The sequence below is a fragment of the Cervus elaphus genome, chromosome 13 (genome assembly GCF_910594005.1).
Source record: "Cervus elaphus chromosome 13, mCerEla1.1, whole genome shotgun sequence".
Taxonomy (NCBI): domain Eukaryota; kingdom Metazoa; phylum Chordata; class Mammalia; order Artiodactyla; family Cervidae; genus Cervus; species Cervus elaphus.
Genome location: NC_057827.1, coordinates 50,141,022 through 50,168,036, shown reverse-complemented (window position 1 = coordinate 50,168,036; position 27,015 = coordinate 50,141,022). Strand labels below are relative to the sequence as shown.

At 35.3% G+C, this 27,015-nt stretch overlaps 1 protein-coding gene across 3 annotated transcripts in view; it reads right to left on the bottom strand.

The window, feature by feature from the left end:
- MIPOL1 (mirror-image polydactyly 1) overlaps positions 1-27,015 on the bottom strand; it is a 284,447-nt gene that overhangs the window by 222,453 nt on the left and 34,979 nt on the right. For 2 of the 3 annotated variants that reach the window (XM_043921650.1, XM_043921652.1), the window contains exon 2: positions 6,439-6,517. In XM_043921650.1, the coding sequence (XP_043777585.1) occupies positions 6,439-6,457 (19 nt within the window). In that variant the 5' untranslated portion in view covers positions 6,458-6,517. Of the gene's footprint in view, positions 1-6,438; positions 6,518-7,085; positions 7,224-27,015 lie in introns of those variants that run through there. The other variant, XM_043921651.1, reaches the window with a different exon arrangement.

Genomic DNA, 27,015 nt, shown 5'->3' with positions numbered 1-27,015 from the left:
ATTCAATAACATTATATTGAGATTTGTGTCATAAATATGTGTTCCAGGAAGTGCTCTGGCATGAAAGGGCTCTAACCAGAAATGAAAGAGGAATTTTATCAAAGAGCTCAGAATCTTAACAGAGAACTTAAAACAAAACCAAAAACTTTTGAAAAATTCAAGTAGTTTTTTCCTATTTCAAAAAGATGTATTTTCATGGTCACAAATATATTTAAAACATCTCATTAAAAGTAGAACTGCATTTCCTTAAATCAAAGAAATAGTCCCAAGGTGTAAAAAGAGAGGGTCATACTAATAGCATAGAAATGGAGAAGTAGTCCTATTAAAAAAGAAATTTACCATTTTTCATGCTTAGTCTTCTTAGTAATTATCATTTTTACAAAATGAAGAACTGAAAGGGTAATAAGAATTCCATGTGAAGAATATAGGCTGAACTGATATAAAAGATTCTAAATTTAGTTTTGAAAAAAAGAAGAAAGAAAAGAAAAAGTCCTACTATCTCCCCAAATTTTCCCTCATTAAGAATTTACGGGCAGGTTCATCACCTGTAGCAAATGTACCACTATACTCGTTGTTCTTGTGTGGGGTTAGGGAGTAGGGCTGCAATGGGAACTCTGTACTTTTTGCTCAGTTTTGCTGAGAACCCAAAGCTGTTCTACAAAGTGAAGTCTTTTTAAAAAACTGCCCACAAAAGTAAAAAATATACATGACAGAAATTCATAAATGTGAATTACTAACAGCAGAAGTGATAAATCCCCAAACACGGTTTATAACAAACTTTATAACCAGCTAGACTAAGTTGCCCTTATAAAAATTTTTTGGTTTTCCATTACATTTTTCTAATGAGGCCAGGAATCGTGACAGAATCATTCAAATCAACCCTAAAAAATAAAGACACTCAGAATCTCATTTATTTTTATAAACTTATTTTAAAAAAAAAGAAATTATTTTTTTTCTAAAAGGGTATAACCTCAATCATGCTTTGAAGGGTATCTTAGCATTTCCTCTGGAAATGAATCAATCCTTGTTGGCTTGCTGCCAACAGTCCTAAAACCACTCTCAAATATTCTCAATGGTCATGTGTAAGAAACCACCAGAACTCTATTAAGTTAGAACCTATGGAGATAAATAGTAAATTTAGGCAGACCTTGACAAGCTGTTTTTTTAACCCTTCTATGGCAAAACAAAAATTAGAAATGCATTCTTATATTCACACTTGTCAAAAGGAAAAGGCAAATTGTATGATGTCACTAGTGTGAAGATTATTACTGCAACTGGGATTTCAATACAGACACAATTAGATTTTATCCTAAACGATTATTATTGATTTTATATTCTATTCTACAAAATATAAATATACTAAATATAAACTATACTACTTTGAAAAATATCAAGTTTTTGATATTGTGAATATTATATCTAAAGAGAATAACTTCCTATAAAACTAATAATAACCATTTCAAATACTATTATTTGTGTTCTTAATACTTTTGAAACTTTTTTATAGACTATCTTTCACAGCTGGGTGGAAGAACAATGACGCAACCACCACCACGTATCTAGGCCCTATAAAATGTCAACAATCTATTTTTTTAAGCATCTGTAAAGACCATTACTACCACATTATTGAAAATAATTTTTTGGGTATATGAAATTCATGTTAAACTTGTTTCCTATTTCAGGTATTGTAGTAGGGCTTTTACATACACAATATCTCATCTTCCAAACTCTCCAAAAGGAAGTATCTCCCTGTTCCATAAACAAGAAAACTATGGCTTGAAAATTATTATGAAACTTCCACTTAAATCCAGGTAGGTAGTCAGTAGAGGATTGAAAAATTAAAACACAGGTCTATCTAGTTCCAAAACCTACATTCTTTCTACTATAACATATTATTGAAATTATTAAATGCATTGGTTTCCCAGTGTAATTTTCCTTTAAATTTAAACAAAAACAAAACTAATAAAAACAAATTGTGCTACTCATTCAAGGAAAATAAATCATTACTAACTAGAATGCCAATTATTAAGTACAATTCATATCCTGTAACTCAACACAGAATAAATAATTATGTAGACAGTTCCAAAACCTTGAATTTCAAGGAGTGTCTAATCATAATGTCTAGGGAATCCATTTTTTCCTACCAGCTATCTTGCTGGTAGAAATGGATGTCCACTTTACATAAGTTGCTGTTTCCTTCCTCTCTACTTCAAAACAGTTTATGAAGATGATATGAAATTCTACTATTTTTATCATAACGATCAGAGATATTTAAAAGCATCCAGGTTGTTTTTCTATAGATGTCTACTCTTATAAAATGCTTGCAAATCATACAATAGTTTTAGATGTAATTCGGTTACAGAACACTATATGGGCAAAAAGTAAAAAGAACACATACTTTGCAAAAAGAGAGAAAGATAAAAGAACCAATAATAAAAGAGGTTGAAGGTGGCACACAGGTTCCAAATGCCAAGCAAAATTAAACAGTATTCCGACTCAAGAAGAAACTAACAAACTACTTATAAGTTACCTTTTGCTAGGTTTTAGTCTTTGTTATTTGATAAAAAAAAACCCACAAAAATCATGGTAACAAAATTATGTCCTCTTTACATATAAGGAAGACAGTTGCTTTTTACTTAGAGCAGCAAGATAAGATTTTTAAAAATATTTGCTAACCTCCAATAAACTGCAACATGTAAGAACTCTGTTGATACAAGCAGTTCCAGAAGGCTTTCAACTCAAGTTTCAATTGAGACAATGATTTAGAATTATGCTCACTTTTTTAAACTATGCTTAAAATAGTTTTTAAGATGTGCTTCACATTTAAATTGAGATAATACATAAGTGAAAATAACTACTCTGTGTATAAAACAAATATTAAATATAACTCCTAAAATATTAAACCTAAAAATATTCAAGAAACTCATGAAATTGAAAGGTTTTTGTCTAAAGATTCTTCAAGCTGTATGATTCCTACCATTTCTTACCCTCAATTGGTAAGAAATATTTAAAACATAGCAGACAGTGTTTAATTTGGGTAGGCACAATAACCTTCTTTAACCTTTCTTAGGGAACACTGACCCCTAAAGGTTCTAAATTTAAACAAGTTTAACAATATTCTAAATTTAACTGGTATCCAGACCTCATTTTTACCATTATTGTAGGTATATATGCACCATGTTTACTCATAAACCACACTTAAAATTATTTCCAACAGACTGTTGTGCACTATAAAACAACCGTGTTTCTGCTAATTTAATAAAAATCACCAAAATTTAAGAACTATCCAGTAATTTATCATACTATTCCCAATAATTACTCATAAGAGATTTCTGATCCTCAAGACTTTTTTCTTACATTGTTAAGTAAATAATAAGTAAATGCTTAAGACAGGCTAAACAATCAATCATATAGTAAACTGGTTCTTTCTGAGGGTTAACTTTACATATGCTCTTTGACTGCGCCATTTCATTTTTTTTCTTCAAAAGCAGGGAGGAAAAAGGAATATTGAAAAAGAGAAAGCTTTCATGAAAGGACAAATCATCATTACCTCTCAAGTAAGCCAGAAGATGTTACCAATGTTCACTAGACAACACACAAATGTTGTCACCTATTGCTTCCGCAACCTAAAATTTCATTCATTCAGGGCTGGGTTGTTTTTTTTTTCAAACTACCCAAAGAAACCTGTACAGTTTATAGATGTCTTCACTTACCCTACCTATCAACCTCAGCTTTACATTTTCTAAACTGAGAATAATGATAAAAACCAAGAAAAATGTAAATCTTTTCACCTGTTAACATTGTTTACCTCATCAAATCTTTAATGTCAAATATTTCAGCAATGTTTCTAAAATAAAGCTAGGAAAAGAAAACCACTTCAGCATTCCTTATAATGAAACTTGTAGGATGATACAAAGTGTAATAAAAGTTTTTAATTAGCTCCGTTTCCTTAAAACTTAAGATAACTTTAAATAAAATAACTATAAGAATAGCCCATGAACATTTGTGTTAGACAGAGCTTTGAAGAAATCTGTGCTTTATGAAAAATCCCATGAACCTTGATAACAAAGAAGTAACCATGTGTTTAAATGTATCCGTTATCACAAAACTCAAAAGACACTTCATTTACCTGTTTAACTTTATTTGTTAATAATGTTTCATTAATAGGTCCTTAAGGAATGTCTTAGTCCTATTTTCAATGTCCAAAAAATGTCTGTAAAAATGCAAATTTTCTTAATGATGTTTCAGTCACGTCTCCTACAGTCTGTGCCTCCTGCAAACTATTTTTGCATCTGTCTTCAGCCCTAAAACCTTCCTCTCCACAAGTGTCCTAGAGCTTCAGCAGTTCCCTTCCTTAACATTTCTCCTGGTTGTTCCACATTTGTGAGAAGTATTTCCTCTACAGCCCCTACTCTTTAGAAATATTAAAAATAATTCCTTTGGCTCCTTAAAGATCCTTTGGTCTATAATGTGAACCACATGGCTTTCATAGCAATGTGACCTCTGAACAGGGAACAAAAGCAAGAAGGGCATTGTTATTTACTTCCTCTTTTCTTATTTTGCACATACAATGAGTAAGAACTGCTTTGAGTTTTTCAAGAGTGTTTGCCTGCTTATCTGCATAAATGAATAAAAACAGCTACAACAAATAGTTTCCTGCTTCACACCAATATATCATTATCACAACTTGAATATAAAGAGAGTAGACTAAAATCAAGTGCCACAAAATCCTTCCACTAAAGCTATTAACTTTTCATTAAAACCTTTAACTATATACATTACTCAGATATTACTTGCTATTCCTTTATACACAATGTAATCTGTTACCTGGATTCTAAATTCAGGACAGTAGCCTGGAATCACAAATAAGAGAAAGGTTACTTATGGTACGCATAAATGACAAGAAAACTGATAACAGTATAGAAATCAAAAACAAATGGAGAAATCAAAAAAGATATACTCAGTGCAGCATCTTTCTGTATCTCAAAAGAACGTGTAGCTATTAACTGATTTAGTTCAAGGATGACAGAAGAGTTTCCTCAAATGGCCTTTAACCTTCTGAAAGAGCTAACAGTGTGGTTGTTAAATGGTGAAGAAAGCCCTGTTGAAGGAGAGGGGAAAGAGAGATGTGTGCAATGTTTCGATAATAATTCTATTTGTAAAAATTGAGAGGACATAAAAATGACGAACATAAAATTTCAAGTTTTCAACTATACGTCATACTATATTCAGAATGATTTGTTATCCAAGGATTTCAGATCTGCAACTGTATCCAGATTTAGTGTAAAAGACCTCAAATAAAAACCAAACATTTTAAAAACCTGTCTGTGTGGCGCTTGTTCTACCTTGCTCTCCACACAGATGGGTGTCCTCTACTTATCTCCCTACGTTTGTACCTATCCACCCATCCATCCATCCATCCATCCATCCATCCTTCCACTATTTCTCCCTTTGGCAGGACACCTCTTTGTCTGTCTGTCTTTCAAACTGTATTTCTCTCTGACCGCTCTCTCCCTCTGCCTGTGCGTATCTGTGCTTTTCTCTCTGTTTCTCTCCTTGTCTCTGACTGTGTTCACGTCTCTGTCTCTTTTTCGAAGTGTTTCTTCCGCTTTCATCTGTACATCTCTGCCAGTGTCTGTGGCTCTGCCTCTTTAGGGAGAGTCCCCCTTTGACTGTTTCTCTGTGGTTGTCTCTGAGTGTCTTTTGATGTACAAGTGTCTCTGTGCCTGGATGTGTCTTTGTTTTTCTGGGTATGTGTGTCTCCTCTCCATAATGTCTGTCCATCTCTGCAGTGTGTGCATCCTCTCCCTCCTTCACGTTGGGTCTCATCTCTGTCTCCTTCTGAGAGTGTCTGCGTGCACACAGTGCCCCCCTCTCTCGGGGTGTCTCTTTACCGTCCCCCCCAGCCCCTCTCTCTCGGTCACAGTATGTCTGTCTCCTCATTGTGTTTCTCTTACTCTGCTATTTCTCTCCTATGAGTCTCGAGATGTGAGTCTTTTTGTGTGTATCCACGCCTGCGTCTCTCTCTGTGTACCTCTGTATGTGTATCTGCGTCTTTTTCATTGAGTTTACCATCTCCTTCCTATGTCTGTCTCCTTTCTCTGTTTGGGTTTCTTTCTCTGCAATGACCTCTCTGTGTGCATTTCTCTGCTAGTCGTTCTCCCAATCTCCTCTATCACTTTGTGGGTGTGTGTCTGCCTTCCTTTTTCTCTTTCAGTATCTCTTGCTCTGTGCCCTTTTCTCTTTATCCTTGTGTCTCTTCTGCAGAATGTGGGTCTTTTTGTGTATACTTCCTGCCTTGCGTGTGTGCGTGCATGCATGTATACTTGTGCTTATCTGCTTCTGTCTAATACACTGGTTAGAACAAACACACTTCATTCAGTGCCTTAAAGTAGCACATCACCTGGGGTATGGTATTAATACCTTAAAAGTCCTTACCTTTTGACCAGTCCTCCATTTGCACTTCTGTTCTTGTTTGCTCTGGCAACGTCTCTGGTTTTTGCGCCAAGATTTGAGGCTAAAATAAAGCCAACTCTAGATAAATAAACTTAAAACAATATATCAGAACACACCTAAATCTTACCTTTGTTTAACAGAGAATTTACAGGATAAATGGTTTTCTAAAACACTTATAATAGGACAATTAACTGTATATTTCAACACGTGAAACTAAATCTTTTTTCTCAGGAAAAAAAGCTCTTTCATTCACACTTACATTTTAGTAAATACAGTTCAAGGGTAAGTGTCTAGACATTGCTCCTTTGATTAGGGAACTATTCAGTTTATTTAAGTCTTCTCCAACTATTAACACAACTTCAACAATTTAAGAAAAATAAAAATTTTAAGCTATTTGTCATAAGTTTATAGCAAAAATTTCAAACTTATTTATTTGAATGTATATTTTCACATAAATATTTCATAGTGTATAATTTTAAAATGCTACTCTTAGTTTTTAAAAGGTTATCTTCAGCTTGTGGAATTATTGATATTTTTCTCTTCCATTTGTTTTCATAATAAATATGATCAAAGCTATGCAAGTTCACTTTTTTGCATGCTTTTAAAGAGAATAATAAAATTAGAGTCACCTCACAGCTAGAACTCTGCGTTCCTTAAAAAGTCCTCAAATAAAGCTGTAGCAAGCTTCTCCTATTCCAATTTTCTCTAAATATGTTGATCTGGAGTTGGCAATCTTTTTCTAAGTTCCTCATTTACTTTTGGATTAACTGAAAATATAGGAAGTTATTAATATCAAAGAAATATGTTCCAGTCAATGAAGCCATTTCCCTCCATATTGCCCAAAAAGGTTAATAATAATTGCAGTCTTTTAATAAGAGATTCATATAGCAAGACATGAAGAAAATACAGTCTTTAATAACCTCTGGAGTATTTTAAAACATGCCTTACAGGCCTTAATGTGCTTAGTAATATACTATTTAAAACCATAATTTTATCCCTTTGCGATATACAGTCACTCTTCCTCATCATTTACCCAGCTAATGAATGCCAGCAATTAGTAAAATGTAATCCCATTGCACAATCATTTTAATGCTTTTAGCACTCAGAAAAGTAAACACCAAATTAATACTGCTCAAGCCATATCAGATCCTAGTTGGAAGCAAGCAATTATAGTTCAGCTCCTCAGGTGTAATTAAATGATTGGAATGATTTAGTTCCATAAATGCAAGTTAATTCATAAGCAAGCAACAAATATACTGGGAGTAATTACAAGAAACATTGACAGTCTAAGTAGGGCTAATTCTTTTATGAGACTGATACAGTAAAATGCTGCCCTCTCCTGGGCATATAAGTGAATACTTCAGAGCCAAAAACAAAACATTTTCCCCAATTCAAAACATAAGTTTTTAAAGGATACTAAAAAGAAAAAAATATATATATACATATATATAAATTTATATGTAAACTTTATTTCATTCCATAAGCAAAACATTTTCATTTATGGCTTATTGTGATAATTTCTTCACATCCTAGTAATTAGTGATTTTTCCATTCAAGTTCTGAATATGAGTCCCAAAACATACCAGGCAATTCCTATAATCTAATGAAACTACATCATTCATATAGGACACTTACTGCAAGTGAAACTTCTAGTTCCCTCTTGGACTGTCAGACCAACATCTATATTCTCTCATTGGTAAACCCTAACTAGACTGCTAGAGATTTAAGCTATGTTTTTATAAGTACTAAAATGGATAAGAAAAATAATCTTTGATGGATATAAAACTAAACACTCAGTATTACTGTGACTACACAAAATGGTCTAAAACTAATTGTTTTTAATGAACTCCAATAACAACAACAACAAAAAAGACCTACAGCACTGGTATAATATCATTACAAGCACATTTTAAAATGTAAAGAATAGCAAGCAGTACACAAAATAAAACACCCCAGTTTTACTTAAGCCATTCCCAACTTTTTACTTTTTTAGGCTAACATTCAGGACAAATTTACTTGAATACTACCTGATTCATATCAACTAAACTTCTTATACTAAACTTTTAGAAATCTATTTATTACACATTTAAGTCATGATATAATCAGTAAGACTGTGTTAACACATATGTATTTGTATCACTAAGCCTATTCAGAATCATCCCTTTAACTTTCTGCAAAATTGAATATATTCTCAAATATAAACAATGGTATAACAAGTGTTTAATTCTCCAATAAATGCAATAGATTCTTGCAGGGGATAATGCTTAACAGTACCATTTTTTTTAGTCGGGGAGGGAACATTATTTCTTTCTACTATGCTTTCAAATGCAATAAAGTAACTATAATCTAAGTCACAGCCTATGCAAGCTATAAAAATAAACCAAAATATTAAAAAGTCCTGCCACTAAGTTTAAAATGTACAGCACATTTGCTTTGCCCTTGATGTCACAGTCTTATTTTTCAATTCATATCTTGTACACTGTAAGTTAATTGCTTTTGGAAAGTACTTATTATTCATGTAAAAATTAATGTGCCAATGTGTTTAAATCCTCTTAAATGACCATTCATGCATCTTTCTTCTTTAAGTACCAATGAAATCTGTCAAAAGACATCAATGCAAAATGGTCTTAAAGAAAGTTCTAATAGAGATTTTTTTTCTGCTAACACAAGATTTTCATATTCACCAACTTTACTTCAATTTCATTAATTTTTTAAGCTACTTTTAATAAATTCACCAAGTAAAATTTTTAGGCCCCATAGTCTGTCATTTGTGTTCCAGCTGACATTATGAATATTAATAACAGTGTTATCCTGATTAAATAGGCTTCATATGAAATCCCTGTGAATCCTATAGCTCAGACATCTCATTTTTCCAACTCTTTATGAATTTGGATTCAGACATTAAACTGGAAAAATCTTAAAAAACAGATTTAATGGCACATTTGCATATTGTCAAGCAAAAATTAGATGTTCTAATGATTCAAATAATTACAACTTATAGATCTACATATTGTAATAGAATAGAAGATTTTTGTAAACATGCAACATATTTTACACATCTATTAATTTTAGGACAAAGGATTAAGACTAATAAGATTCTGATTCCTTTCCTCACACTCACCTTAAAGATTGATATCAAGAACTTGTTTAAATCAGAAATTATATCTTCATGTTAAAATTAGTGGGATGATTTCACAGTAGATACATAAACTAGGCTTCTTAATCAAGTGCTAAATCATTATATCACAGACAAAATATGTTAAATGCTTTAACATTACTAATGTTACCAGGTTTGAGCAACAAAATAAAATCTAACTGAAGTTCATCTTTAAGTAATGTGGGAAAAAATTACCCACATAAAAAAGAAAAATAAAATATTTACTATAACAGAACATATCATATCAGCATGTGTTAAAATGAAATCTTCTCCATCAGAGTCCTAACCTCATTCCTTCAAGTTGTTTCTAAGTCTCGGAATAAGTGAAAAAAGAAAAAACAACTTATAGTCAAGGAAACCACATACCACCTCTAACTACACTGGAATTTGAATGTATCTGCCTATATTTCCTACTTTCATGCTATCAAAAAATGGAGACTGAAAAAAATTAAACAAACATCTCCATGCTCTGAAATGGGACTTGACTCTCCTTGTTTACTCAGCAGTAAAACACTTGAAACAAAATTTGTTCTTTGACCAGTCTAAAATTTCTAATCTGCCTAAAAAAGAACGAGTAATTCTGACATTTATCCTTCAAAATGAAACAATGCTTTTTGGATAGAAAGGCATTTAAAGATGGGACTTCACACCTCAAAGTAACAACATCCAGGATTTTTTAAAACGTATTTTAAATAGGAGACACCTGTATACTTTCCTCCATAAAAACCACACATGGCAAAAGTGTTCAGCTGACTTTGATTAATGGCTTTCCTTTTTCATAATGTCTCCTTAGTTTAATCACAAATTTGTATAATTTGAATCCAGAGTATAAAGTTAAGAATCATTTTTAACTATAACAAATTATATGCAACTATAACAAATTATATGCAACTATAACAACGCCAAATTTTGGATTTTCTGGATTGAGAAATGTTGATAACTTCTGCACTGGGATGGTTTCATTAAATGGCTAAAGCAGAGTAGTGTATTTCTGACAGCCAAATATTATATCAGGTAACTCAACATATACAATATATGCATATGTTCTACTGATGGATTTCCATCTTACTAGACAAAAGTCTCTCAAATATTCACGTTCTCTCACAAAAAAGAATTCCTTTCACTATCTCACATCACAGCCCACTCCCTACCAGCTCCAGATAATCCAAGTTTCCCACAGCCTGGGTAATCAAGAAAAGATTTAGGGAAAGGGAGAAAGGATAAAAGTAGACAGATGCCATAGCTATCAAGATTTTAAATGCATATACTTTTTGATCCCTCAGGTCTACTAATAGTCTTTTAAAAATATGTAGGACATATTTTTATGTACAAAGATACACACTGAAGCAACATTTATTTGGTATGAGACAATACTTATGCTCTAGTCATTCTGAACTTCTTTCTGTTCCTTGAACTCACTAAGCTTATTCTTGCCTCAGAACTTTTATACTTCTCTTCTCTAGATTGCTAAACCATTTTTCCCCATCATTTAGGCCTTGCTCAAAATCCATCTCTTCAAAAGGTTTTGCCTGGCCATCCTATCTAAAGTTGAAACTCCTCTCTCATCACATTACCTGTGCTACTACTTTCATGAAGCCATCTGTTTGGGTTTTACTTCATTGTTTACGATATATATCCACCAAGGATGTATATGGAAATTATATTCAGGCACAGCCCTTGTTTTTGTCTTTCATCTGTAGCCTTAGAAGGGTGTTTGGCAAACAGTAAGTAAGTATTCGGTGTGTACCTGGTGATCAGACAGGTGGAGAGAAGATGTGAAGATTCTCTCAACAAACATCTGTTAAGCACCTATATGTTATTTGTCAATCAACCGTTCTAGGGATTAAATATAAAATAAATAGATAAGATAAATCAATTTCCTACCCAAAATAAATGTTTAGCTAAAACAATATAGGTACAGAACATGGATAAATTAAAGACAGAAAAAACTGTAAAATTACACTCATATATGCATACATGCTTGAATAGGATACACATAGCAATCTACTATCAGTGGTTACTCTGAAGAAAGGGCCTAAGAGTTGAGGTAGAGAGACTGAGAAAATGAGGGAGCGAAGTATTTCTATTTCATTTTATATCTATATATACCTATATATCTATATATACCTGTATAATCTGATTTTTTTTTTACTATGTGCATGCATTATTTTTTAACTTAATAGTGAAATATTTATTAATAACCTTGGCATTTTACAAGAAACTCTGAAAGAAGACACATTACATCAGAGAGATTCAAAATGAACTGAAAGAAAGCTTTATGACTTCCTTGAAACTCTGAACAAATAATTAGACTAATTAACTTTTATAATTATACTTTGTCATGGCTGTTTGCTTGCTTGGTTTACGTAGAGTGAAAAGTTCTAATTTACTAATACATGGTAGAAATATTTTAGTATAGAAAAATTTTAAATGGATGAATTTCCTGAAAATTAAGCATTTCTTTTTTTAAAAACAATCACATTTCTATGTTCAATTAGGGACTATTTATAACAGTCGTAGTGTTCAGGATTATAATATTTAAGAGTTTATAATAGAAATTACTATCAAAAAAAGACTTGTTACTTACATCATTTAATATCATGGAGGGTGTCAAATTAAAAGGAAATAAATATTTAATGTTTCAAATATATGGTTTTCACACAACTAAGACCCGACATAGCCAAATAAATATACCTGGAACACTGCATATACCAGATGGAACACTGCAACAGCTTTCACTGTCAGTTACAAATGATACTTTGAGAATGAATCCTGTATTGCATAGCCTACTGATAAAATTTTAAAAAGAAAAACTTTAAAACTGGTTATTATTTTCAGAAGTTTAATCAGATACAGGATTTTCTAAAATAACCTGAAACGTTTTGCCCTAGGCCAAACCAAACTAAATCACTTAATCTAGCACAGAATATAAAAACAAAGTCATCTTATAGAATAGCTTCTCTAGGGAACAAACAGCATGTTTTCTTAAGATTCATGTGATTGCCAAGTTCTGATGCAATGACACACTCCTTCACACAAAGGCTTACATTTCCATACAACCAACTGAAGTTCTTGGCAAATCAAAGGTAAAAAAGTATTAGAGCAAGTTACATCGATCTGTAATGACAACTGGTATGAGCACCCACTTGAAATCAAATAAAAGAACAGCTGTCAGAAAATGTCCCTCTAAAATAAAGTAAAAACGATAAGTTCTTAATTCATCACATATCATAATGCTAACAGATTTTACCCAAAAAATTGCTTAATAATTCTCTATAGTTTATACAGTTAAATAATAAGTAGTTAATAGGGACATTAACAAATAACATCAATACACTCTAATGATAGCAGTTATGCTTTTGAACACTTTTAGTATTAATTTTTTCCCTTTTTTTGTTGACATATAGTTGATTTACAATGTTGTGTTAATTTATACTTTAAATACTAAGTAACAATTCATGCATATAATTAGTATAAGGTTTATCTATGCAGTTTGCTAAAATTATAGCACTTAATCATTCCCAGTGGACAGTATGCAACATGCAAACTATGTATTTCACTTTTTAAACAGTAATGTTAAAGGCAAGTAGGTTGTAAAATACAATTATTAGAAACAAAAACTTTGAAGAAAGTAAAGCAGATGTTAGGCTTACAGTTCTAATTCCCTATCCAATATCAAGAAAGTCACAGTCATCAGTTTCATTAATCTGAGGACCTACCAAAGCTCATTTAACTTCCTTAAGAGTCATTCTTAATAAATGCATCTGTTAGTAAAAAATATGTAATAAGACTATGATCCTAAAGTAGATAATCCATAACTGATGTAGAATAAAATACAATATGAAACAGAAAAATATAAGAAGCCACTATATAGAGAAATTTCCTTCAATGATTTTATTCTTCCTGCATCTAAAATGATAAGATGTCAACTACAAAGTATATGTAAGGATGGTACTAGCTCTTTTGTTCACCATAGCATAGTTTCTTAGGATTTAGAAGTATATGTTCACTAAAAATCTGTTTCAGAAAAGTTATTTTTTAAAACATATCAAGAGAGCAAAATGACTGAGTTTAAAATATTATTAATACTTACAAAATTAATATTTAGTAAAACAATTGTACAGTGTTCCACAGTACTAAATTAAATATGTGCTATTAATTTTAAGGCATTTTCCACAAGAAAATGCTCTTTTATTTTAAAAGAATTTTCTTTCTTTTAAGAAACTGCATCTCTAGGATGTGTTGATTTATACTATAATCATAATCATGTTGAAGCTGGGTTCTAAGTACATAGGGGCTCATTATTCCATTTCTCTACTCTTGTATGTTTACAATTTTCCATAATAGTTTAAAATACATATTATAATAGAGTATATACACTATCATTTACTTTCACAGAACTAGCAATGAGTACTTCATTTTATTTTTTTTGAGTACTTCATTTTATAATAGAACATTATCAAATTTTATCAGTTTCATGCCTGATACATGTATCCATAAACATATTATGTAACAAATATTGCACATGGTTCACAAATATATCATACATACACACCTCACAAGGATTCTATATTGCACGTCATTTAGAGAAAAGCCTAAACGTTTCATCTTACCACACAGGAACTGAACAGAAGATATTATCTGCTGAGAAATATGTACTTTATTAAAATGTTTTGGAATTACTCCCTGACCGACCTTATACTTAATAACTTCCTGAAGCTAAGACCTTACGTTACCAATGACCTACTGCATATGCTGGATAGTACACTCTGTCACCTTTAGCAAACATTCTCCTCACCAAGCCACTCAGAGGCCATCTGCTGCACCCTGAAGCAATATCCTAGTTAGTTACTGCTACAGATGTGTGATGTAAATAACCAAGTTTATCATTTGTTAGAGTCATGGCTACATGAATCTGAAATATTTCCTAATTTTATCTTAAAAGATATGTATTTTCACTGCTGGAGATATTTCTCATTTGTAGAACAATGATAGTTCTTTGTATATGCACAGTAATTCTCTCTTAATTAACAAAGATGGCGATTTAGAAGAATCATAAGCAGAAATAGTGACAATGACTATTGTTTAGTTGTTAAGTTGTGTCTGACTCTTTTGCAACCCCATGTACTATAGCCCACTAAGCTCCTCTGTCCATGGGATTTCCCAGACAAGAATACCGCAGTGGGTTGCCATTTTTTTCTCCAGGGGATCTTCCCAATCCAGGTCTCCTGCATTGCCAGGTGGCTTCTTACCAGCTGAGCCACAAGGGAAGCCAAAGTAGACTTTTTTTTGGAATTCCCTTGCTTTTTCTACGATCCAGCAGATGCTGTCAATTTGATCTCTGGCTCCTTCACCTTTCCTAAATTCAGCTTAGACATCTGGAATTTCTTGGCTCATGTACTGCGAAAGCCTAGCTTGAAGGATTTTGAGCCTAACCTTGCTAGCATGTGAAATGAGTGCAATTGTACGGTACTATGAACATTCTTTGGCATTGCCTTTCTTTGGGATTCGAATGAAAACTGACCTTTTCCAATCCTGTGGACACTGCTGAGTTTTCCAAATTTGCTGGTATAATGAGTGCAGCACTTTAACAGCATCATCTTTTAAAGATTTTAAATAGCTCGACTGGAAATCCATCACCTCCACTATCTTTGTTCATAGCAAAGCTTCCTAAGGCCCACTTGACTGTACTCCAAGATGTCTGCTCTAGGTGAGTGACACACCCTTTCCTCTTTTTCCAACCACCTGCTCAACATCTGAAACAGACACAAGGCACCCGCCAAATTAGGTGGAAAAGTGAACTACCTAAGATCAAAACCCAAAGTCTTTGCCATGGTGGGGCAAGGAATACAAACTTGTACTTAAGCCAATCAATTAATGTAAACTGATTAGCAATCTGAGACTATACTGTCCAGCCAGAAATTTTAAAGAAAAAAAAAATTAGGTCATGAACTACATTTCTTTACAAGATAATTTCTTTTGAAAATAAGCTCACAACCACAAGAAAAAACTATAACATATATGAAAGAATTTAACATAAGGAAAAGCAGTACAGGCATATGAAACAGAGAGGTAGAGATTCATACTTGAACTAGAGAAAACTAGGCAACCTGAAGTCAATCTTCACAACAGGTATAATTTTCAAATTGCCACATAGAGAAATCAATACAACCCATTAAGTAAAAGCAATCAGTTTCTAAAGAAGCATAGATATAAAAATGAATCAAGCAGAAACTGTTCAGAAATAAGAAATGTTAATTCAAGTTGAAACTCCATAGATGAAGTAAAAACTATAAAACAGTAGAGCACAGAATTAAAGATTTGCAGGCAGAAAGGAAGATATTCCTCAGAATGCTGCATAGAATAAAACTTTGAAAATATGAAAAAAGAAGTCAAGCGACATGGAAGATAAAATATTAATAAGATGTTCTAACAAATGCCCAGTAAGGGATTGAGTAGGGGAAAAGCATAAAAAAAAATGAAAAGTAAATTAAGTACATATACTCCAAATAGGACAGAAAATGTGTCCCTGGAAAAGAGTAACTGAATCAGAGTTATATAGTATCAACATCCCATAATTCCCATGGAGATGCAGTCCCAGCATCACATTCTGGCAGTGATCCTTCATTTTCCTCAAATTTCCTGAAATTTCTGCGCAACTACATTATTTTGTTACCTACAAATCACAGTGATGCATACACTACCTTTCACAATACCAAGAGATGTTTAAAAATACTAAGTCTGTTGATCTTTATCCTGTTTCCTTACCCTTTCCATCAAGGTACAAGGAGTCACCAATATAACTGCTTGTTAATATCCAATGTGATATTATTTCTTCATTTTTTTTATAATCCAGCATTATCACTTATACATCTCATGTCACCAACTTGGTCAAAACTGCTTGCCAAAAATCAAAATAAATGGCAGAATGCCAAGCCACACTTAAAGGCTGAGAGCATGTAGTACAATCTGCAATCTTGGTTCTCATGGGCTAAAATGATGCTTTTGCTCTTGAAACACAGGAAAAATATGTATTAGCAATGTTCTACAAAGTTTTTCTTTATATACACAGAAATAAATAGAACTCAAAAAATAAAACCACCTCGCCCTGTATCTAACATTCTTTCTCAGAAAGCTAGCTGAGAATGTGCTCCATCAACACATGGGAGTAAAATATGAAAGAGGTGAAAGAATAGCCATGGTCATGCGAGAAAAATCACAGGATAATAGCCATACACCAGACATAGATAACAGCCATGCAAAGGTGACAGCATTAAGAAAACTTCAGGAGTAATTTGTTCAAGAAAGAGTAGTTTGAGAAGAGACTGAAATAAATGAAAAGAGAGTCTGGAGTTGAATCAGTAATAAATATACAGAAAATCAAGCAAATAAAGCACAAGAGCAGTAAAGTATGCAGGTGAGGGGGAAGGGAAAACAATAAAAATATACTACATGTATTAATCATGAATAGCATCTGCATGACCATAACAATATAAAGACTATATGTTTTTCCTGAACAAAGTTACAGTATAGTTATACTGTAACAGAAAGGGAGCGTGTGTGTTGGGACAGAGGTATCAAAGAGACCTATATCCTTGTCTTAGTTACCAGGACCTCCCTACTTTCACTCTTCCTTTCTGTTTGAAATAGGTTAACATCTAGAACTTATACTTCCCAGTCTCTTTGCAGCTCATGGTTTGAATGTTAAAAAAAAAAAAAGTTCTACCAATGAGATGTTCTCTAGTAAGATACGGAAGAAGAAAGGAAAGCAAAGGTTATCCATCTGCTTTCAGCATGTAAGGTCAGACAGACATAAGTGTTTCTAGTGACAGAGACTCTGAAGTTTAATGAGGCGCATGAGCCTCCTAGATATGACAACGGAGCAGGGGTGCCAGCCGTAAAAACAGCTTTCTGACCTCTAGGTTGCAACAATATCACAACCCTGAACCATGGTCTAGAGTCGTCCCTGCCTACTGTGCTGTTCCAGCACTTGGAATAAGTTTGTAAGCTGTTAATTCCCTATATAAAGGACCTTTCTGCTTGAAATACCTAGAGTTGTTTTTTGCCCCCGTCCCATAATGTAACTGTTATCTTCCCCATCTTCATAAGTTCATGAATTATGACAAAACTGGGATGAGAATCAAGAAGCTGAAATATAAGCATGCTATACAGAAATATTTCAGGAGATCTGTTCATTTCCTTCCATGGCCTCAACAAAGTTACAAATACATGCAGAGTAACTCTCCCTAATAGGGACCTAAAAACTAGATGAACAGAGTCTCCACAACAAAAGGTAAAAAAGGACAACAACAAGGCAGGTAGGAGACGTAGGGATGGTCTCTGCAAGGGAAAAAAAAAAAAAAAAACACCCCAACTTCAGCAAACCACAGACAGGAGAGATTACAAAGCTATATGTATTTCCCCTGGGAGCAGAGGATTCAAGCTCCACATCAGGCACCCAAACCCCTAGATCCTGCACAAGAGAGAGAAGCCCCCAACAGCTGGCTTTGAAAACCAATGAGAAGTAAGCCCAGGAAAACTACAGAACTGCAGAAAATGGAAAACCTGCTCTTAAAGGGCTTGAGCACAGTCTCATTCCACACAAAAACACCAGGTTGAAAAGCGCATGGAATGAAGTGTGAAGGGAATCCACCCACTCATCTTGAAGAGTCTGCTGGAGAGACAGGAACAGTTGGGACGCTCCCTGGGGCCCAAGAAACTGGTGAGAACAACTTTTGCAATCTCAGGCTACCTTGCAGATGCCATTGTGAAATTCTCCCTCTGGTCTGTTAGCTCCAGAGGGTACACCTTACTGGGAGCCTTGCCCACCTCGGTCTCCACTGGGTTTCACAGCCGGAAGTGTAACAGCCGCACCTGCCAGCTCACTGCTGCAGCCACCATCAGGCCCCGAAGCCAGTCAGAGGGCCAGCTCCACCCACCGACACTCCATTGCAACAGTCATAGCCCCACCATGAAAGAACGCAAAAATACAAAGAACTGTAAGAGACTACTATGAACAATTATATACCAGAAAATTGGACAACTTAGAAGGAATGAGTAAATTCCTAGAAGCATATAATCTTCCAGGACTGAATCATGAAGAAATAGAAAATCTGAATAGACCAATTACTAGCAAGTAGATGGAAACCATAATCAACAACCTCCCCAAAAAGCAAAAGCCCAGAACCAGACATTTCACAAGAAAATTCTATAAAACATTCAAAGAGGATTTAATACTTATCCTTTTCAAGCTCTTCCATTTGAAGAGGGAAATCTTCCAAAGACATTTTATAAAACCAGCATACCAAACCAGACACCACAAAAAGAAAATAGAAGAGGCTAACATACTTGATGATCATAAGTGTAAAAATCCTCAACAAAATACTGAATCCAACTGAATCCAATACTATATTAAAATGATCAAACGCTAAAATCAAGTGGTATTTGTTTCAGGGAATCGATGATTCAACATCTGCAAATCAATCTACATGATATATCACATTTTAAAAAATGAAAAATGAAAATCATGATTATCTCAATGGATGTAGAAAATGCATCTGACAAAACCCAACATTCATTTATGATAAAAACTCTCAACAAACTAAGTACAGAGGGAACAAATGTTAACAAAATGAAGGTCATAAATGACAAACCCACAGTTGACATCATATTCAGTAGTTAAAAAATAAAAACTTTTCCTCTAAGACCAGAACAAGACAAGTATGCTCACTTTCACCACTTTCATTCAACAGAGCACTGGACGTACTATCCACAGCAATTACACAAGAAAAAGAAATAAAAGGCATCCAAATCAGAAAGAAAGAAGTGTAAAATTGTCACTGCTTGCCAATGTCATGATACTATATATAGAAATTATAAAGATTCCACCAAAAAAATGGTTAGAATAAGTGAATAAAGTGTAGGATACAAAATCAATATACAGAATCTTTGGCATTTCTATACACAAGAAGGCAAATAAAAAAATAAAATCTCATTTACAACTGCATCAAAAAGTTTAAAACACCTAGAAATAAATTTAACCAATGAGGTGAAAACCTGTACACTAAAAACTATAAGACACTGATAAAAGAAACTGAAGAAGACACCAAAAAAATGGAAAGATATTCTGTACTGGTGGACTGGAAGAATTAAAACTGTTCAAATGTCCATAATTCCCAAAGCAAACTACAGATTCAGTGCAATTCCTATCAAAATCCCAATGGCGTATTTAACAGAACTTGGACATATAATTCTAAAATTTGTATAGGAAGCACAAAAGATCCTGAGTCACAAAAGCAATCTTGAGAAAGAAAATCAAGGCTGGAGGTATCACACCCTCTGACTTCAAACTACAGTTAACTTTTTAAACAACTCAGGGTTTAGGAGTATTGACCTCTCACATAGTTGAAAACACACATCTAAGTTTATAGTCAGTCCTCCATATCCAAGGGTTTGAATCTTTGGAGTCAACCAACTGTGGATCCTGCAGTACTGTAGTGTATTTTTACTGCAAAAAACTCTGCTGTAACGGACACACTTAGATCAAATCCATGTTGTTCAAGGATCATTTGTATACTACAAAGTAATCAAAACAGTATGGTTTGGGCACAGAGCCAGATATACAGATGAATGAGACCAAAACTAAGCCATACATATATGGAAAATTAATCTATAACAAAGGAATAAAGAACATACAACGGAGAAAGGACAGTCTTCTAAATCAGGAGCATGGGAAAACTGGACAGCCACATGCAAAAGAATGACACTAGACCACTACATTACACCATATACAAACAGTAACTCCAAAGGAATTAGAATTGAATGTAAGACCTGAAATCATAAAATTCCTAATAGAAAACAAAGGAAGTAAACTTACTGACATTGGCCTTAGGCAATGTTTTGTGGATGAAAGACCAAAGGTAAGGGAAACAAAAGCAAAAATAAACAAACAGGACTACATCAAACTAAAAAGCATCTATACAGCAAAGTAAACCATAATCAAAAAAGGCAACCTATTGAATGAAAGGAATCTAATTGCAAACTATATATTTAATAAAGGGCTAATATCCAAAATATATAAAGACAACAACAACAAAATACAAATAACCTGATTTAAAAAGTGGACAGAGGATCTGAGTAGATATTTTTCCAAAGAAGACACAGAGATGGTAAAATAAACAGAAAGAAATGTTAGAGATCACTATTAATCGGGGAAATGCAAATCAAAACCAAAATGAGATATTATCTCACACCTGTTGGAATGTTTATTATTGAAAAGACAAGAAATAACAACATGTTGGAGAAGATATGAAGAAAAAGGGAAAAAGTGGAAGCACTGCAGATTTTATTTTCTTGGGCTCCAAAATCACTGCGGACAGTGACTGCAGTCATGAAATTAAAAGACGCTTGCTCCTTGGAAGGAAAGCAATGACAAACCTAGACAGTGTATTAAAAAGCAGAGACATCACTTTGCCAACAAAGGTCTGTATAGTCAAAGCTAAGGTCTTTCCAGTAGTCATGTACCGATGTGAAACTTGGATCATAAAGAAGGCTGAGCGCCAAAGAACTGATGCCTTTGAATTGTGGTGCTGGAGAAGACTCTTGACAGTCCCTTGAACAGCAGAGAGATCCAACCAGTCAATCTTAAAGGAAATCAACCCTGAATATTCATTGGAAGGACTGATGCTGAAGCTGAGGTTCCAAAACTTTGGCCACCTGATGCGAAGAGTCAATTCATTGCAAAAGACCCTGATGCTGGGTAAGATTCAAGGCAAAATGAGAAAGAGGCAGAGGATGAGATGGTTGGATAGAATCACTGACTCAATGGACATAAATTTGAGCAAACTCTGGGAGACAGTGAAGGACAGGGGAGCCTGGCATGCTGCAGTCCATGGGGTCAACCAAAGATCTGGAAGTGATTTAGTGACTGAACAACAACAATATAGACTGTTGGCAGGACTGTAAATTGGTACTGCCACTATGGAAAATAGTATGGAGATTCCTTAAAAAACTACAAACAGAACTACCTTATAACCCAGCTATTCTATTTAATAGTAATTTAAATAGTAGTCATGATTCTACAATCACTTTCTTTTCAGGTGCTTGGATAAAGCCATACACAAAATTCACCTGACTTTACCAACCCATATGGGTTCACATTTTGTACATTTGTATATGGTTGGAAATTTTGAGTTGCAGTAAGCACACTAGTATTTTTACCACTACACTTAGAATTCAACTAAAACTTTTATTTTCTTCACTTTAAAAATCAAGTTTGAGGCATCCATTTCAACTGTACACTTGGTAAGTTAAGTTTTGACAATTGTCTACAATGGTATAATTTTAAAAAAATGTATTAAGGGACTTCCCTGGTGGTCCAATGGTTAAGACTTCACCTTCCAATGCAAGGGGTGTGGGTTCAATCCCTGGTTGGGGAGCTAAGATCTCACATGCCTTGCAGCCAAGAAAACAATATATAAAACAGAAGCAACATTGTAACAAATTCAATAAAGACTTTAAAAATAAAGTCCACATCAAAAAAAAAAAAAAAAAATCTTAAAAAAAAACCATTAAAAAGTTGCTCCTTTGCAATAAATCTAACCCAATCTTGCTCAATCCCAGGCAAATACTAATATAAATTCCTTTACTATACAAATTCAATGCTACTTCTAGAATCTGTATCAATGGGCTCAAACAATGTACACTTGAGGAACCCAGCTCCTGTGTGTGATTTTTCACATAAACAATTACAGTCATGTTATGCTGTCAACTGTAAGCAATTATCTGGCTTTATCTGGCTGATGTCACAGGACAACGCTGCTCTCCCCACACCAGACTTTGCACAACTGACGTACCTCAGTTTCTAAAGTGAGCTGCAGTCCAGGACTCAGGTCCCCCTGTCTGGCCATGCTCCTATGTGTATCTGCATTCCAAGTCATTAAGAGGTCTCTTTATCTAGAGTCTCCCTCAGAAGCAGACCTCCCTGGAGGTTGTGGGCGGAGAACACTTTTCTAAACTCTTTGTTAATAAACAGTACTTTTTCATTCCTAGTTCTTTTCTCTGTCCTCCCTGCAGTACCCTCTAACCCCCAAACTAGGCCCAAAATAATGCAGCGACTTTTTGTTAGGGTTTCCCCAAATAGTGAGATGACCCCCACATTTGTGCTGAGTCACCTCACCCTCAGACGTCCCTGACAGCCCAGTGGTGAAGACTCCATGTTCCCAACAAGAGTGGTGCAGGTTTGATCCCAGGTCAGAGAACTAGGATCCGCATGACTCACCACAAAGGCCAAAAATAAACAAAAAGAAACACTCAATAGGAGGAATGTCAGCAAAATGGCAGGCTAGAAAGTGCCAAGCTCTCATTACTGCAGAACAATTTCAAAAAGAAAAAGAAACAGGAACAGTCTAAGCCAACTTTGTTGAAGCTCTGGAAAACAGTCCAAAGTTAACACCAGCCAAGCAAACAGCAAATCAAGAAGTCATCTGTAAAACGGCAGAGGAGTTCTGCGGAATTTCCCCTCACTGTGCCCACCCCTGTGCCAATGTCCGCTCCTGAAGCAGCAACGGCAGCCTGGTTCCCAGTTTCCAGGGAATAGGGAAGACCTGATATGGAAATTGTTACACAATTCTATTCTAACCTCTCTGGAGGGTATCCGAAGGACTGACATAAGGCACTTGCCTTTTTATCACCTAGTTTGGAACTTCAGTACTTGGAAGAGCTACAAGAAAACTACAGACCCACAGACATCCAGGGCAAGAGAGATGGAGACATACACTAGACCATCTATGGCCTGGAAGAAAAGCCATGGAGATTCTGGGAAATTAACACAAGTAAAAGCAGTCAAAAATACGGGGGAATTTAGAGAGTGACCTAGGCTTCCCTGGTGGCTCAGGTAAAGAATCTGCCTGCTCTGCAGGAGGCATGGGTTTGATCCCTGGGTCAGGAAGATCCCCTGGAGGAAATGGCAACCCACTCCAGTACTCTTGCCTGGGAAATCCCATGGACAGAGAAACCTGGCAGGCTATAGCCCATGAGGTCGCAAGAGTCCACACAACATAGCAACTAAACCACACCTCCACAGAAAGTTACCTGTATGCTCAGAAAGGAAGAACTTAAGCTTTTACCTCAGGCTGAACTCTATATTCAAAGAAGCCTAGCTAAGGGTTGAAGGAGTACCAAAGCACAGAGGTAATCTGCAAAGACTGGAAGAGCTGGCATTCAAGGAAGTCTCTATAAACATATTAGCTGAGCATTAATTTAAGGAACAGAGACTTCAGGGACCACACACAAAGAGGAACATTCTGCAAAAACAATTTGGAAAAGTCTCAAACTACTACAGCCTTCAAAAGTATATATATATTAAAAAAAAAGGACAAAGAATTTGAATAAACATTTCATCAAAGAAGATATACAAATAGACAAAAAAATACATGAAAAGATGCTCGGCATCACTAACCATTAGGAAAATCCAAATCAAAACTACTTTGCATATAACAGAATGGCTGGTATCAAAAAACTGAAAATGCCAAGAGCAAAGAATTGGAGGAATCAGAACCCTTGCACATTGTAGGTAGAAATGTAAAATGATGCAACTGCTGTAGAAAACAGTTTGGCAGCTTCTCAGAGTTAAATAGAATTACCCATGGCTCAGCAACCCGACTACTAGGTATATATCCCAAAGAATTGACATCAGAGACTCAAACAAATACTTGTAAGCCAACATTCACAGCAGCATAATTTACAAAGCTAAAAGGTAGAAATAACCCACGTGCCCACTGAGAGATGAATGAATAAACAAAATGTGGCATACACATACAACGGAATAACGTTCAATCTTAAAAAGAAGACAGTGCTAACACATGCTACAATGTGGATGAACTTGGAAGGCACGCTAAGTAAAATAAGCCAAACACAAGAGGACAAAAACTGTACAATTCCAGTTACATAAGGTACCAGAAGTAGGCAAATTCAGAGAGAGACAAAGCAGAATAGAGGTTACCAGGAGTTGGAGGAGGAGAGATTCGGAAGTTACTATTTAATGCGTACAGAGTTTGTTTCTATTTGGGATGATGAAAGTTCTAGAAATGGGTAATGGTGATGATTACACAATACTGTGAATGTACGTAATGACACTGAAAGGTCTACTTAAAAATGGTTAATGAGCCACGTGGCAGGGTTGTCTTCCTGGGTTTCTTTACCCTTCTCCTCTCCGCCTGCATGCCCTTCCCAATAAAGTCTCTTGCTTTGTCAGCATGTGTGTCTCATTAGACAACGCATTTCTGAGTGTTAGACAAGAGCCTACTCGGGGGCCCTGGAAGGGGACCCCTCCCTGTAACAAAAATGTCACTATAATGGCATTAAAAAAAAAGGTTGGGGAATTTCCACTTTAAGAATGCAGTTGTAAGTGGACCACACTAGAGCTCTACCAGTACTTCAGAGACCTACAAACCTACAAAGTCGTGACTGGAATTGACACTTACTTTTTTCTAGAATTTACTTTGTTATTGCTGTTCAGTCACCAAGTTGTGTCTGACTCTTCGCGACCCCGTGAACTGCAGCACACTTTAACAAAAGTATTTAACAGTCAAAGATTTAATTAAAAGTTTGGAACAGAGAATCACTTATTAATTTGAACTGCCTGAATATGTTTCCACTGATTACATACAAAAATAGGCAAAGAAATAAAATATTACATGGACAGAACACATTCCTTAACACTCTCAAAGTAATGATCTCATTAAAAATTGGAATGAGCAATTAAAACATGTTATTTAAAATGATGGGAGATAAGGCATTGAGGGCTGGCTAACTCAAGTTGGCCACTGAGTTAAAAGGTTAAATATGAGAGGAAGTAAGAGGGGATCCCACCAGAAACGTTTCTAGTATCAACTTAAAAAACATTCACAACCTAAAAGCTGAGTTGCTGTTCCGTTGCTCAGTGATGTCCAACTCTTTGTGACCCCATGGACTGCAGCAGGTCAGGCTTCCCTGTCCTTCACTGTCTCCTGGAGTTTGCTCAAACTCATGTCCATTCAGTCAGTGATACCATCCAACCATCTCTTCCTCTGTTGCCCCCTTCTCCTCCTGCCCTCAACCATTCCCAGCATCAGGGTCTTTTCCAAAGCCTTGGTTCTTTGCATCAGCTGGTCAAAATTTTGGAGCTTCAGCTTCAGCATCGGTCCTTCCAATGAATATTCAGAGTTGATTTCCTTTAAGACTGGAAATGCAAGGGTCCAGGCTCACTGAAATCATTCCTTTCAAATGCACCTCACCTATCTGGAGCCAGTGTCCTATTTTCACATCCTGAGCCTCCTTTCCTCAGGGCTCACTATAGGGAATGGCTGTAGTCTGACGGCTGCTAGATTAGCAGGAATGCTTCTCCTTCCTGAGTTCCGCTAGGGCTCACTGGCTCACACTGAAGGCTGCAATCCATGATGACTGTGACGTCTTTGTTTACCAACATGGCAAGGAAATATTCCACTTCTCACTAACAACTGGAGTGGCAGTTAAGGGGATGGTGGTGATGTAATTCACAATTTTCTTTCTCACCTCATAAATTTTTCATTCATCCTGCAAGACCCAGCTGTGCCAAGACCAAAAGAGCAGTGTCAACAGAGATATTGCTGCATAGGACACACTGTCCATATATAAAATCTGATCAGACATATTCCTAAGGAATGGAGGAGGAAATGGCAACCCACTCCAGTATTGTAGCCTGGAGAATCCCCATGGAAAGAGGAGTCTGGTAGGCTACAGTCCATGGGATCACAAAGAGTCAGACAGGGCTGAGGGACTAAGAACATTCCTAAGGAAATATATATAATTTATTTATTAATTTTTGGTTGGGTTGAGTCTTTGTTGTTGTGCACAGACTTTCTCTAGTTGTGGTGAGCTGGGGCTACTCTTCCTTGTGATGACAGGCTGCTCGTTGCAGTAGCTTCTCTTGTTGCGGAACACAGATTCTAGGCACAGGTTCTTCAGTAGTTGTAGCACTCAGCCTGGGAGTTGTGGCACAGGGGCTTTAGTTGCCCACGGCATGTGGAGTATTCCCAGACCAGGGATCAGACCCACGTTCCCTGCCTTGGCAGGTGGATTCTTGTCCACTGTACCACCAGTAAAGTCCCCTAAGGGACTTCACCCCATGTAGTTAAATTAATAACTCTAAGTGCTGCTTCATTACTAAGAAGACCGTCCTTTACTTCTTTATTTGTCAAACTGTACAAAATTTTCCCAGGAAGAAATAAAAGCAGAGGTCCTGGCAAGGCTGCTGTGATTGCCTGCCACGTGGACAGGCATGAGGCCAAATCAGAGCCCTGCACCAGAGGGGGAAAAGTGAGGTTAAAATGAATAATAAATGGAAGCCAAAATAAATATCGGCCAATAGTTAGGGAACAGAGAAA